At 40.9% G+C, this 16,034-nt stretch overlaps 1 protein-coding gene across 1 annotated transcript; it reads right to left on the reverse strand.

The window, feature by feature from the left end:
- Positions 1-496: 496 nt before the first annotated feature.
- On the reverse strand, positions 497-13,334 carry LOC117505297 (snRNA-activating protein complex subunit 2-like). The gene is made up of 7 exons (XM_034164929.1): positions 13,028-13,334; positions 8,817-8,981; positions 8,555-8,693; positions 3,967-4,027; positions 3,230-3,480; positions 2,085-2,173; positions 497-1,336 (listed from the first exon to the last, which is right to left on the reverse strand). Exons 1-7 carry the CDS (start codon positions 13,244-13,246, stop codon positions 917-919), a joined length of 1,344 nt encoding a protein of 447 aa, XP_034020820.1. The 5' UTR covers positions 13,247-13,334; the 3' UTR covers positions 497-916.
- Between the last annotated feature and the right edge of the window lie 2,700 nt (positions 13,335-16,034).

Below are 16,034 nucleotides of genomic sequence, written 5' to 3' on the forward strand. Positions count from 1 at the left end.
ATATTCAAGAAGACGTGAGGCTGTAACTGGTGCCAAAGGTGCATCAACAAAGTATTTTTATTTTTAATAAATTTGCAAAAATTTCAAAAATACTTTTTTCATGTTGTCATTATGGGGTGTTGTGAGTAGAATTTTGAGGGGAAATGTAAATTTACTCCATTTTGGAAAAATGCTGTAACATTAAATGTGGGAAAAAGTGAAGTGCTGTGAATTTACCAAAATTGAAGCAACCTTAAATTTTGATCCTTGTACAAACTGAAACCAACCTTTGTCACTATTCTTGCTATTTAACATTCGGTCATAGATTGTCCAAATTACACCGTTTTGGAATATTAATGATCAGACAAAAAAAGGGGCATAGATTTCAATATGATTGGTGCATTTTTAATTTTGACCCCTGCGAAATTATTCAAGTGCCCCCTTCCTGGCTGCTTACTGAAAATTCAAGAGCCTAAAGAGTATTTGTGCTGAATTCCTCTGTAAATATTGCGTTATCTGCTGCACTAAAAATATAATAAACTCTTCCAGGACCCAGTGTTTGCTACCTCACCAAATTTCACTTCATTGTAAGATGATCACGTTTGGAGATATCCGGCTGACAGAGAAATGTCAAAGAAAACACAACCTCCCAGGAGATATAAGAACTGAGCAAAGTTACACTCATGTTCTGAGCCTGGACCATAACACTTGAGAGCCCAATCACCGCATTTAATAATAATAATTTTAAAAAATTGTTGAGGAACGTGAATGTAGCTACTAATGAACACATTGCTGTGACTCTTACGAAAATGTTGAAGCTGGCCTACAGTGGACGGCCTGGTTCAACAGATACATAGAGTTTTATTTATTTTTTAAACACTGTAAGATTGTTTTAGGATTTCATGAGTAATATCTTCTGGGAAGTGTTCTTGTACTTTCACCCCAATATTGCCCTTGGGTAAACATGACTTATTGACGCATTAAAAGTTTTAGTGGGACCATAAAGGGATTTAGGGGGGGGGCAATGCCACGTCACACTGATGTCATCAGACTTCATGGATGCGTCATCACTCCAACATGACTGGCTCAGAGTCTGTTCACAGTCTGACTGAAGATTCAGTCCTGTGTTGTTCAGAGAGGCCCCGGCGGCGTCTTGCTGATTGCTTGTATCTGTTGAGATCTTGTTCTGTTTTGGGTCCGACTTGGTGAAATCGCTGCTTGGTGCCTGTGTTCGACTGAATCCCTCTTGTGGTGTAGTTGTGCAGCGTTTGTTGTGTTCGTCCTCGTTTGGTTGGAAGACTTTCACCATTTCTCTTGTCTGGTTGAGGTGTGCGGGTGCTGTCAAGCACTTGTACACCTGCAAACACGAGAAGCTGCAAGGTTATGTTTGATCAGCTGCACAGTAACCACAGAGAGGCTCCAGTAAAAATCCAAAGAAATTCCCATGATGCTTCACCAATCCCAAAGGCAGCACGCCCCGAAGGAGAGTCCATCTCATGAATATCTCAAGTTAAAAACTAAGCCCCTGTTTTCCCTGGGGGGTCACCACAGCAGATCCAAAGGTGGATCTACATGTTGATTTTCCCTTCCTGACGTAACTCCACATTATATGTAGGAACGTGGCAGGGGTGGGGTTTGAACCAGGAACCTTCACAGTAAGAGTTTCACAGTAAGTCTGCAGCCATGCTCACCCTGCTTTTACATTTAAACTGGTTTATTGCAAAGTGCATTTTGTAACATGAGTTATTATCTGCAATTATTTAGCTTTGTTACGTGTAACAACAGAGAGACTGATTCCACAGCAGTTTTCAGTTCGTGCTCATCATTAACTCAGCTATTTGGTAAAAGAGGTCCCATGTCTCAGAGTAAGAAGTCACAATGCTCTCCACCCGATTTCACATGAGGAGCATTAATCACATTTGGGTTGATTATTGAACTCATTGGTTTGGTTTACAATCTCAGTCTCTTCTATCATAGTGTTGGCGGTATTGCACAACCCACATCATGACACACTATCACACACTGGTGTACTGCCCACCCCAAGAAGACCTGACCTGTACTTTCAGACTAACAATGATCTCATCAGCCTTTGGCAGCAGCTGTACCTGCTTCAGATGTTGGTGCAGTTTCTTGCAGTCCAGCAGGGGCAGCTCCTCCGGTAGAGACATTATTAGGTCCAGAACGATAGCACTTTCTGAAAAACATAAAATTAAATACTAATTTTCAATGAGAGAATGATTATAATTAAAACAGCCCTGAGCTCATGTACAGCTTATTAAAGGCAGGCCTAAATACTCACACCATATTATTAACAGGCCAACCAGCACTTTATTAAAAAACAAAACTTTGAACTACACAACACCACAAACTGCTCATAGTCCACAGGACCAAGTGGGTTTGTGGGACCAATAAGGTGATGATAACAACACTTACAATCCGGTCTTTGTATACTATAGCTTACATGAAAATGTATGTTCAACCAAGTGTTAAAGGTATAGTGCCACTGTTTTTTTCTTAAGATTTAAGTCAAAAAAGGATTTTCTTTGGCACCACTATACTTTTATTCCTTATAATGTCGATAAGAGATTCATAATATGATACTGTCAATATAATCAAAATTCATTCTGTCTGGAAACAATTCAGAATTTCAGCTCCTGAAGGGGAGAAATTCAAAGGATCAGATGCTATGACCAATGATTGTAGGACTTTTGGACATGGATGTTTCGAACATCGTCCACCAGCCTGGGTTGTTTTAGACACTGAATATAGTATGTTTCAGACATGAACTACAAATTTAGTTTAAAAATAATGAGATGGTTAATTTATTTAAATCGCACCCTTTCCCACTCATATTACTGCAGAGGCCGACATCACTATTACGACTGCAATGCGATTAATTGTGCAGCCCGACTGGCTGCTGAGCTACAGCGGTCATCATCATTTATGGTTCATTTCATCTGCGGCAAAATAAACATGAAAAGAAAGGAGACCTTGGAAGAGTTTTAACAATTTAACTAATAATACGTTTTCACAATCTCTTTGAAGGTCAACACGATCAAAGCAACGCCTCAATAACACAAACCTGCATTTTCACTAAAGGTCTACTATGTGTGAATGCACTATAAAAAAAAAAAACATACTCCAAGATTAGACACCACATACTCAAACTGTGTCTTCATCTAAAGACAACAGATTCATTCATTAACATCAACAAAAATAACGACTCCAAGGTAACGAATTTCCAACTCACCCATGGGGTTTAGAACACACCCATCACTCTGCTTGTGGACAGCACTCAAATAGCAATAGATCTTCTCAAAGTCTACGTTGTACTTGACATCAAATGAACTGGGACAACTGTCTGTGGAGAGCAGCGGGGAGCACTCGGATGACCCGAGTGAGGCAGTAGCCACAGCAGATGAAGCTGCAATGGTGAGAGACGAGGACGTGGGGGTGTCAGGAGTGGATGAAGGGGGTTTTGAAGCTGGAACAGAGGAGGCCACGGTGGAGTGATGCTGTTCTGATGGTGCATCACCAGCTGGATTCACTGGGGCAGCAGTGCTGATGGGCTGAAGACAGGCAATAACCTCAGCAGGTTCCTGTGGCTGGGAACCAGGGGAATGAACCAAAGGTGGATCTGATGAGGAAGATGTTTCACTGGGTGCATGCAGGATTAGAGGCTCTGAGGACTGTGCGGTCTCCCTGACAGCTGCCACACCAGAAACAGAAAGTCCAAGTGGAGGAACTTGTCCTGTAGAGTCTACAGAAGAGTCTGAAGAGACCTGGGTCACAGTCTGTGGAACTGGCAATACTGATCCACTTGCTGCGCTTGAGCGACAAAAACTGGCAGCAGAATTTGACGTGACACAGGCCGTGTGTGGCGTCGCAGCTGTGGTACAGCGCTCGTGCTGACACAGAGGTACGGGTTTGCTGGTCTCTCTCGTCACTTGGGAAGGTGCTGGTACTGCTGGTCCCACACTTGAGGCAGGAGCTCTGAGCCTCGACACAGGGACGGCTGCACTGGTGGTTTTGCTGCCAGGAGAGTCACCTGAGGCAGGAAAAACACTGTCAATATGAAATAACTAAATATCTATAGTAGAGCCTGACTCATAATATCGGCCGATACGACCATAACTGCAGAGGGGTGAAACTGAGCTAATACAATTAATAAACGTAACAGTTTTGACTGTGTTGAATGCCTGGTCTCCAAAGTAAAGGTCAACGTCCATTGGACTCTGACATGTAAGTGTACTGCATTTATATAGCACTTTTCCATCTGCATCAGACGCTCAAAGCGCTTTACAATAATGCCTCACATTCACCCCGATGTCAGGGTGCTGTCATACAAGGTGCTCACTACACACCTGAAGCAACTAGGAGACTAAGGTGGACGCATCGTCATGACCTGAATTAAACATTTGAGAAAGCGCCACATTTAATAACGGAAGGATTTTTTTTTTTTTTAACCGGAGCAAAAAGACAAAATCAGCCAGGATGAGATGATTTACCCAGACACAAAATATGAGTAAATTAAGTATGTTTATTAATTTTTTTTTTGGTGGTTTCATGTTGTTTTTTGTAAATAAGGAAAAGCGCCAGTGGCCATCCTGAAAGTGCTTCATGTATTCAGAGCGGGAGTGCCACCTCGTGTTCAAGAGATGAAACTTCAGCCTCTGAATCAACAGTAAATAAATGCTATTTAATTCTGTCTCCAAAACATTCAAATCCAGACTCGCATCTTAGATGTACCTTCTGGCAAATTGTACCTGTAGTTTTGAGATCTGCACAATAAATGTTTTCGAAATTACAGTATATCTGTTTTTGTTTTTTGTTGTTGTTTTTATTTATTTTGATCAATTTACCTTTGCTCAGGGACCCATTCAGAAACACATAATGATTTTTACACTTACGTTTATATCGCATTATACGAGGGCTGTCAATAAAGTTACGGTCCTTTTTATTTTTTTCAAAAACTATATGGATTTCATTCATATGTTTTTACGTCAGACACGCTTGAACCCTCGTGCGCATGCGTGAGTTTTTCCACGCCTGTCGGTGACGTCATTCGCCTGTGAGCACTCCTTGTGGGAGGAGTCGTCCAGCCCCTCATCGGAATTCCTTTGTCTGAGAAGTTGCTGAGAGACTGGCGCGTTGTTAGATCAAAATTTTTTCTAAACCTGTGAGACACATCGAAGTGGACACGGTTCGAAAAATTAAGCTGGTTTTCAGTGAAAATTTTAACGGCTGATGAGAGATTTTGAGGTGATTCTGTCGCTTTAAGGACTTTTCACGGTGCGAGACGTCGCGCAGCGCTCTCAGGCGGCATCGTCAGCCTGTTCAAGCTGAAAACCTCCACATTTCAGGCTCTATTGATCCAGGACGTCGTGAGAGAACAGAGAAGTTTCAGAAGAAGTCGGTTTCAGCATTTTATCCGGATATTCCACTGTTAAAAGAGATTTTTTTAATGAAAGACGTGCGGACGGGTCCGCGCGTCGGGACGCAGCCGCCGCGACGCTCCGCCACAGGAAAAACACCTCTGTTGAAAGCCTTAAGGACAAGTTGGAACATGTCCTGCCTGTTAAACAATTTCTCATATACTCACTCCACTGAAAGCCATCAAAAGCCGCCTGGATTTTACAAATGGTTATCAACACGGAGGTGTTTTTCCTGTGCCGCCGCACCGCGTCGGCTGCGTCCCGACGCGCGGATCCGTCCGCACGTCTTTCATTAAAAAAAATCTCCTTTAACAGTGGAATATCCGGATAAAATGCTGAAACCGACTTCTTCTGAAACTTCTCTGTTCTCTCACGACGCCCTGGATCAATAGAGCCTGAAATGTGGAGGTTTTCAGCTTGAACAGGCTGATGACGCCGCCTGAGAGCGCTGCGCGACGTCTCACACCGTGAAAAGTCCTTAAAGCGACAGAATCACCTCAAAATCTCTCATCAGCTGTTAAAATTTTCACTGAAAACCAGCTTAATTTTTAGAACCGTGTCCACTTCGATGTGTCTCACAGGTTTAGAAAAAATTTTGATCAAACAATGCGCCAGTCTCTCAGCAACTTCTCAGACAAAGGAATTCCGACGAGGGGCTGGACGACTCCTCCCACAAGGAGTGCTCACAGGCGAATGACGTCACCGACAGGCGTGGAAAAACTCACGCATGCGCACGAGGGTTCAAGCATGTCTGACGTAAAAACATATGAATGAAATCCATATAGTTTTTGAAAAAAATAAAAAGGACCGTTACTTTATTGACAGCCCTCGTATACCGTTACTGTGAAGGGATTAAATTTATACGTGATACGACTTTTAGGCCATATCGCCCACCCCTAGTCCAAACTATACCTTTTGAAATCTTTATGATCACAGACAGAGATTTGTGTGACTAGTGTAGTTTTCAATATGATTGGAGCATTTTAAAATTTTGACCCCAGTGCAATTCTTCAACTGACCCCTACGTGGCCGCCTACTGAAAATTCAAGTGGCCAGTCAGGCTTTTTCAAAGGAGTAATGTCTAAGGAATATTTGTGACAAATTTGGTGATTGTGTCACCATTTGCAGGATTCCTCTGTAAATATTCTGTTATCTGTTGCAATTACTAGGACCTGTGGAGATCCCGAGGTGTTGTGGATGCACCCAGAGTTGACTTCACTTGATGGCAGTGAAAAATACAGCATAGGGCACAAAAGCACTGTAATTTACGCAATTAGACATGGTTGTGTTTTGGGTTCAATATGAAAATAAACCAACCAGAGGGTCATCCGTCATTCCCTTTAAGACCCATGTGGTAGACCTGACACGTAACTATTTAGACGACAAACTCAGAAGATGCTTTGCTGCAAGGAAAAGCTTCTGTGGGACGCATGTGAGCACCAGCCATCTACCACAGCTGCTTGAGGCAGAGGATTTGTGTGACTTACTCGTATTTCCACAAAGCCTCCTCCTCAGCCAACCACCAAATCCCATCCATATCCCACCATGCACAGCTTTTGGTGAAGCAGTTGGCTGGGAGGCTTGTTGAAGCGTCAAAGCGAGATTAATCTCGAAATCACTATTCTATGTTATTGACTGTGTATTAAGAGATGCTACAAGCATACACTCCATCAGCATTTCTTAAATACACCAGCTGGGGGTGTCACAATACATGTATTTGTGTTGAACTGCACGGTACGCACGCGATGGTTCGGTTCACAGAACTGCACGCAGAATACATGGTACGGCTCTGCGCAGTATGACAGGTTCATATGTTTCCGTAAGTCACAGACATATCGTCTCATTTCCACAGACTGTGTGTCCAGTTCCGTGCTCTGTGCAGGAGCCGTGTCCAGACCCTCAGTACAAGAGGCGTGGCCACGCCCCCTGAGCCCGCTGTCTGTTTCTGACACAAAAAGAGGAAACAGTGAACCAGGCGGTTAAAGCAAGTGAATGGATTATTCCAATCAGTTTTGGGACCATAAATTGAACTGAAATTAAAATGGAACATTTTTAAAGTGGGGCCATAGAAATCTAGAGTATGTTCTGTGTTAAAGAGAGAATGCAGAGAAAATAAAGAATTTGACCACTAAGCTGTAAATGTGCACTCCTCTGACTTGGATAACGTAACCGAATACCTATATTCTGAACAGTTTTTGGATTTGTCTCAGACAACGAGACAAGTATTACCAGCTCATTAGTAGAGCCCGGCCGATATTAGCCCTTTTCAAAGTACTCACTATCGGCCAAAATTTTGCCGATAGAAATGGCGATAATTTATCATAAACAGAACAGTTACTGAAATGTTTGTGTCTGCAATGTAAAATGTCCTTGCGCTGTTTGTCCAGTAGATGGAGCTCTGACTCCATTCAACTGAGAGCTGCTTACACCCCTGCTTAAATGTGTTCATCACCGGCCCCCGTAGTTCAGTCACACTGCACTGATCGGCTGAAAAAAGCATACAACCTCTGCTTGCACTAAGGTTGTTTGAAAGTTTTTTGTTCTTGAAAGTTGCAGAATAGAAAAATAAAGGAGTGTTGTGAAAATAATGTTTCCTTAGTGTTTGTGTTTCTTTCCTCTCACAATTACTTGTCTGCAACTGAAAAAGTTTTCTACCTGTAATATAACCTATATCTAAGTTGCAGCAACAAGAGGTACAGGATCAGATGTATTTCACAACTCTTTTAAGGATATGTATTTGCTAATTTCACAAATGTTTAATTCTTGATTGCATTTTTTTGAACTTGAAAATTCTTCTCTGTTATAAAGTTAATCAATATGAGGACAAAGCTTCAGTTTTTACCTCATTCCTATTTTGTTAAGGGTCCAAAAAAGAATATTTTATTCATTAAAATAAAATATCGGCTGATTTATCGGCTATCCAGCCGATTTATCGATTATTGGCATTTTTTTCATCTAAATATCGTAATCGGCATTGGCCTCAAAAAATCTGTATTCGTCGGGCTCTACTCATTAGTATAACTAAATAATGTAATTTAAAACACACAGTCTGTTGAAATCAAGAATACCTTCTGCAAAACAAGATAAAATGAACAATAACTGACATTGGATTATTCACATGTTGCACCCTGAATCTGTACCGTGGACATGCAAACAAGCCACGGATCCTATAGGCCCAGTGCGACTAATAGGTCTGCCTCTGCGCGGTGATGGACTGTGAGCCTGTGAAGGGACAGAGTTCTTCAAAGTACAAGGCTCTGTTGAGGACACGATCAGCATCTGGGAAAAGGGACAGAGATTAACACTGAAATAAACACAAACATCCATCCATCCATCCTCTTACGCAAAAATCTATAATGGCCCGAGAGAGAAAACTGCAACGCACACCGAGCTCAACCATACCTGAGAGAAAGCAGCAGAAATGGGTTCTATCAGTTTTCCAGCCACCGCACAAGCCAAATCCGTCCAGAGCTCGAGGGACTTTTTGTCCCTCTTCTCCTGCATGTGCAGTTTGAACTTCACAGATGTTATCACTTTGTTCTTCAGAGCTTCCACTGCAGAACGGATCTAAAAGGATGACACGTGCCTGTCAGTAATACAACCCCGAATCAGAAAACACTGATTCTTACATTTACTTTGACATTTATTTCATTGCAGAAAGTATGAACCCAACAGACTTCAGGTTTTGTGTGATTCAACTCATTTAATTTGTTAATATGAATGTTTTCATGAGACAAATTATAAGATGAACACGTGAACATTTCCAAGTCACCTGCTGGGATTCCATTACAGATTTGGATACTTTCAGAATGTTGCTAAAAAACTCTTGTGAAATCACACAGTTTCCATTAAGTTGTTAAATGTCAATACTGGAATTTGTCCTCTTACGATAACGGTCATTCAAGCGAGGTTCTCATGAGAACTGCAATTCCAACAGTCATGGCGATGGATCTGTAAGTTCCAGGGCTGGTATGATCATGATTTAAATCACTGTTTTAAAAAAAAAAAAAATCATCAAAAACTTTTTTTTTTAGAGATCAGAACGTCACCAAAATATGAAATCAGTGCCGGTATTTGTACATGTGCACCTTTATGTTTTAACATGTCAATAAAGATTATAACTAATGATATTATTTGTATAGACTCATCTGAGTGAAATAAATAAAAATGAAAAAAGCCCATTTGTCCAAGCCATGCTTGACGGCATTATAAACAATGCTGTTGGGAGTCCCCTCAATTGTGTAAATTATGTAATGAAACCATTTCAATAAGTGAAAGTGTTTTCTGCATTGTTTATTCAGTAAAATAAAAGCTTTCATGGGTGATTCTTTAACTATGGGCACTATTGGCCTTGTAAATGTAATTTCCACCACACCATTGCCTTACAATATAAAGCGCCTTGGGGCAACTGTTTGTTGTGATTTGGTGCTATATACATGTGCTCTGATGTCACTGTTTATCTCCATAGAAACTACCCAAACAATCTTTCATACAAACTGTTTAAAGGGACATTACAGTGTTGTGGTGGAAATTACGGCAACAGTGTGGGACAACTACATTTTGTTTAAAAAAATCACAACAGTTGTATGACACTGAATACCCCAATTATGTTTTGATTATTTTACTGATATTTTATTCAGAGATTTTAAAACATTAGAAAAAACGTTTCTTTACCATTCATTTTTATCATTGAAGATCAAAAGTCTGGGTGTGGGACAAGCACAAAATGGCAATATTTGCATATAATGATGCTGACAAAAGGTGAAAAAGTCATCACAGACTACTAGAACAACTTTCGTAACACACTTTCATTGTAAAGATAACTATAAAAGTGTGAAATTTCCCCTTTTTTCTGTTTTTCATACAATATGATCAAAGGACATAAGTGCCCGTAGTCTAAGAATCACCCTCATATTGTCAGAAAAAAACACCAATACTGATGCCATATTTGCCGGAATTATCGGCCAATTGAAACGTCGGTGGAACTCTAATTTATATCAATCACTAGCTGAGTTACCCGTTGTACGCACATGTAACAGACATGAATTTTAGCCATGTTACTGTATATTTCATGTCACTTTAGTTATAGTGTAGCAAGTTGCATTGCATTGTGTGTATGTTGTCATTCATTTTCATAGAGCAACTTATTCATGAGCCTCAAGTGAATGATGATAAAAGGTGATAGCATGTCATATCACTGCAATGCTCCGCCATGACGTACATAGCAGGTCCATTTTAATTGAAAAAAAATGTGTGTTAACTGGCACACGGCATGCGCTAGTCCGTTCCGACTGTAATTAAAGTGCACCCTCGCCAGCTGCAACTACGTAGTAAGTGTGATGGTGCTACCTGACCTGAGTACCATGTGAACTGCAAAAATAACGGCTCCAGTGAGCGGGTCGTGATTTAATATATAAGGCTAACCGTGTGTGTATGTTCGCACACGTACGCTTTCAGCCTAAGGGCCCCAGTGACCGCCCCCTTGGTGGCCCCAGTCACCGTGACAAGTTTGGTGTCGATTTCTTAATTACTGTGGCTGTGCATAGCACACACACACACGGTCAGCGTTATATATTAGATTGAGAAATACAAACAGTATGGTACAGTCACTTGCCCAGTTCCAGATCATTGCCGGTTCCAGATCACTGTAGTATTTGCGCAACCGTTCCTCGTAATCAGCGCGAATAAGCTAATACTTGGTACCAATGGAAAGACTGATGTTTTGTCTACAGACGATCACAAGCTTGACCGGATCCAGCCATCCTTGTGATCAGCAGAGGAATCAAAACATCCGGTGTCGGTGGTGTGCGCACGTTTTCTGACTCACTCATTCCTGCGAGTGTGAAAGTGACGATCTCTAACAAGTAGCAACGGTGAGTTAGCCATTCAGTGTTTTTGGTTCTAGAGTGGGAAAATACTTACATGGGTAGACAATGTTAGTGTGTTATGTCTTGCTGTTTAATTGCTGCACGCATTTATCTCTGACGCGAAAACCTGCCGGTTGTGGATCACTGAAGCAGCAGCCTCGTGTCAGTACTTGTGAGCCATGTGTACTTTGGGGGTCATCTCAACATTACTTTTTAATTTGGGAGAAATCTCACCTCCACACATTTAAAACCCTCCTTTGCTCTCCATCTCTAACAATATAAGGTGCGAAATGATAGCAAGTTGGGGCATCTTGTGCTATCCTGAGCCACTTCATTAAGTTAAAAGCTTAGGGGGAGATGTCAAAATCCAAGAATGTTTATTACCACAGATTTTATTTTATCTTCATTTATTAAGGAATGCCACCCAATTTGAGTAAACACTTCATTTTTTGCTTGTAAAAAAGTATAACAGTGCCTCTTGAAACTAAGTAAATTCTCATTTAATAAGTATCAAATCAAATCAATTTTATTTATATAGCGCCAAATCACAACAGTTGCCCCAAGGCGCTTTATATTGTAAGGCAAAGCCATACAATAATTACGGAAAAACCCCAACGGTCAAAACGACCCCCTGTGAGCAAGCACTTGGCGACAGTGGGAAGGAAAAACTCCCTTTTAACAGGATGAAACCTCCAGCAGAACCAGGCTCAGGGAGGGGCAGTCTTCTGCTGGGACTGGTTGGGGCTGAGGGAGAGAACCAGGAAAAAGTATAATTTATATCATGTGTTCAAAACACATTCTTGGGCACAGTGTGTATCAATTCTGCATTCGAAGGGCTCCAGCCGGATGCCAGGAATGAACCCAAAGTGACACAGAGTGTCGTGATCCAGAATCGGCAAGGTGATCCATTTCCAGCAAATATTTGCGCCACACATAATGTGGCTTCACACTTTAAGTAGAAGGGCTACCCCATCCAGACGTCTTCAGCTAGATAACATCCAAATACCCAATAAAGGATATTCAGTTGCATTATGGCTCTGTATAGCGGGACTTTAAAAAAAGGTGATCCAGAACTGGGAAACTGTCTGTACTGTGTTTACCACTCAGTCTCAGAATCTGCACTTCTCAAAAACTGTGTATCCATGCTGGAGGATGATGAGTGAGGGAAGCCACCAAGACACTATGGATGGACAAACTGCATAGCGCAACTTTTGTTTGCTGCATCACCAGTTATACAGCTCCATGATGAAGTGGTGTAAACAAGGTTTATTCAAGCAAAATTTCAGCTACGATTTGCCAGAAGGCACATGGGGAAACCCGAGCCTGGGCCTTACACACGCGCAATGACTCTTGTGGCTGCAGCTGGTAGAGGGGGGGCGATACCGGGAATTTTGGTATTGATCCAATACCAAGTAAATACAGGCCCAGTATCGCCAATATCAATTCCGATACGTTTTCATATTTAAGCTTCATAGACCCAAAGGATCCAAAAGACCTAGGGCTGAATTTCGCCAAACATTGTACGTGACAACAAAATACTTTATCACAATCAACATTTTTGTTTAAAAAATATCACAATACAACTTAAAACAAAATCTCCTGAGGTAGAGGGCTGACAAACCACAATATAAGGGTGCGCTGCTCCGTGTTGTGTGACATCTTTTTACACGAGGATCGTTCAATATCAATACCAGCGTCGGTATCGATATTAGGATCGATCCGCCCACCTCTAGCAGCTGGAATTACCTCGAACGAGGTTCTGGTCGGGACGCTCTTCCTCAGGAAAACATAGTCGATCTCGCTCTCGCCTCCGGCGGTCCTCTCGAGTTTTTTGAGGGCGGACAGTAGCTGGTATCGTTCTTTTCGTTTCCACTCGGTCAGGAGACCAGTCGAACGCCGCACTCGGACCTGAGACTGGCTCAGCTCGCGGTTCGGCTTCGAGCGTTGACGAGGAGGCGGCTTCATGTCGGCTCAGGACCAGGACACAAGCTGAGAAAACCAGAACCAGGTCAAACCAAAAATATCAACCAGTTATCTTTCCTCAAATTCAAACAGCGCGACGCACGAGACCACAACAAACTTCCAAAACAAAAGACACTCTTCCTCCTCCTCAACATTAAGGCATCGTTTCGTTGTACCGCCACCTAGTGCACCGGAGTGGACTTTATGTATCATACACATGCATTTCGCTCTTGCTTCTTTATAAATCCAATTATGGTCGCACCTTCTTCAGCATTAATATGTTCGATGTTGCTGACATTAATGAGCGAAGCTCTTCACTATCTGCGAATATATATATTATCAAATACTAATTTAAAATTGAATAATTGTTGCAGAACCTCAAAGTAATGACACAGCTGTCATCACCCATATCTTCTTTCTAGTGCAGTCTGTGGATAAATCAACTCTAATCTAGCAAAAATTTCCCAAAATAAAAAAACAACATATATTTCAACTACTGAAGTATATAAACTCCCCCAAATAATAACTATTTTAGTATGTTTCTTTAGTCATCAAATATGAGCTGAAAACTAAAATATACCTTAATTGTGATGACAGCCAATAAATTTGTCTGGAATTGGTTAAATTATGTGTTTTCTTAGAATAATTATGGGGAAAATACTGACAAACATGTCCCAACGTCCTTCTAAATTATCTATATTTAATTAGGGAGGGGTGTTATTTCAAGAAATTTGGAAATGTATAAATGTTTGCATGGAATATGGAAATATACACGGAATAAACCATAGCAGGTTAAATTTTGGGTCATTTGGTTCCAAAAACCCATATGGACGAAGCCAGTGAAGATATCAGGTTCAAAAATCGCCAAATATGTCAACGAAAATGTCATATCTTGAGAACCACTGCACCTAGAGTCTTGAAATTTGGCTCCAAATGTTAATTGACCCCAAGTTTCTATTCAACTTCTGTAGTAAAAAAAAAAAATTTAATTTCAGTACATATGTTACGATCAATTGTAACAAACAAAACCTATGTAGTTTTTATTTCAGGAACATCAGTTGAGTATAATCATCACATGTAAAGAATGACATGGCCACAATGATCTAATTATAAACAACAGAGTGGTTTTCTACGTCAACAGCACATATACGACACAAGCGTTACATGAAATTTTCAAACGCTCCGTCCATATGGGTTATTGGAACCAAATGACCCAAAAATTATACTGTTATGGTTTATTCCATGTATATTTCCATATTCCATGCAAAAATGTATAGATTCAAAAATTTTTGAAATAACACCCCTCCCTAAATTAATCGAGAAGATCACATTTTCAAGTTAAATGTGGTCATTGTGTTGCTGCACTATTCCTTATTTTGGCTTGAAGTTACGGTCCTGGTACGTTGTATAACAGCCTTGGTGCTAGCTTGAAGTTAGGTGTGATATCAAGGCACTAACATCGCACTTAAAGTTAGCGTGAGCGAAGTACATCCATTGTGAGCAACAGGATTCATAATGTGCTTAAAAATACATACTGTGTCCAAAAAATGAGGTGGGCTTCATAGATAATTGGCAAAGCTTCTGGGGAAAACCTGGTCTTGTTAGGAGAGACGGCATCCATCCCACTTTGGATGGAGCAGCTCTCATTTCTAGAAATCTGGCCAATTTTCTTAAATCCTCCAAACCGTGACTATCCAGGGTTGGGACCAGGAAGCAGAGTTGTAGTCTTATACACCTCTCTGCAGCTTCTCTCCCCCTGCCATCCCCTCATTACCCCATCCCCGTAGAGACGGTGTCTGCTCCCAGACCACCAATAACCAGCAAAAATCTATTTAAGCATAAAAATTCAAAAAGAAAAAATAATATAGCACCTTCAACTGCACCACAGACTAAAACAGTTAAATGTGGTCTATTAAACATTAGGTCTCTCTCTTCTAAGTCCCTGTTAGTAAATGATATAATAATTGATCAACATATTGATTTATTCTGCCTTACAGAAACCTGGTTACAGCAGGATGAATATGTTAGTTTAAATGAGTCAACACCCCCGAGTCACACTAACTGTCAGAATGCTCGTAGCACGGGCCGAGGTGGAGGATTAGCAGCAATCTTCCATTCCATCTTATTAATTAATCAAAAACCCAGACAGAGCTTTAATTCATTTGAAAGCTTGTCTCTGAGTCTTGTCCATCCAAATTGGAAGTCCCAAAAACCATTTGTTATTATCTATCGTCCACCTGGTCGTTACTGTGAGTTTCTCTGTGAATTTTCAGACCTTTTGTCTGACTTGCTTAGCTCAGATAAGATAATTATAGTGGGCGATTTTAACATCCAAACAGATGCTGAGAATGACAGCCTCAACACTGCATTTAATCTATTATTAGACTCAATTGGCTTTGCTCAAAATGTAAATGAGTCCACCCACCACTTTAATCATATCTTAGATCTTGTTCTGACTTATGGTATGGAAATTGAAGACTTAACAATATTCCCTGAAAACCCCCTTCTGTCTTATCATTTCTTAATAACATTTACATTTACTCTGATGGACTACCCAGCAGTGGGGAATAAGTTTCATTACACTAGAAGTCTTTCAGAAAGCGCTGTAACTAGGTTTAAGGATATGATTCCTTCTTTATGTTCTCTAATGCCATATACCAACACAGTGCAGAGTAGCTACCTAAACTCTGTAAGTGAGATAGATTATCTCGTCAGTAGTTTTACATCCTCATTGAAGACAACTTTGGATGCTGTAGCTTCTCTGAAAAAGAGAGCCTTAAATCAGAAGTGC

This window comes from Thalassophryne amazonica, chromosome 23, assembly GCF_902500255.1.
Source record: "Thalassophryne amazonica chromosome 23, fThaAma1.1, whole genome shotgun sequence".
Lineage (NCBI taxonomy): Eukaryota > Metazoa > Chordata > Actinopteri > Batrachoidiformes > Batrachoididae > Thalassophryne > Thalassophryne amazonica.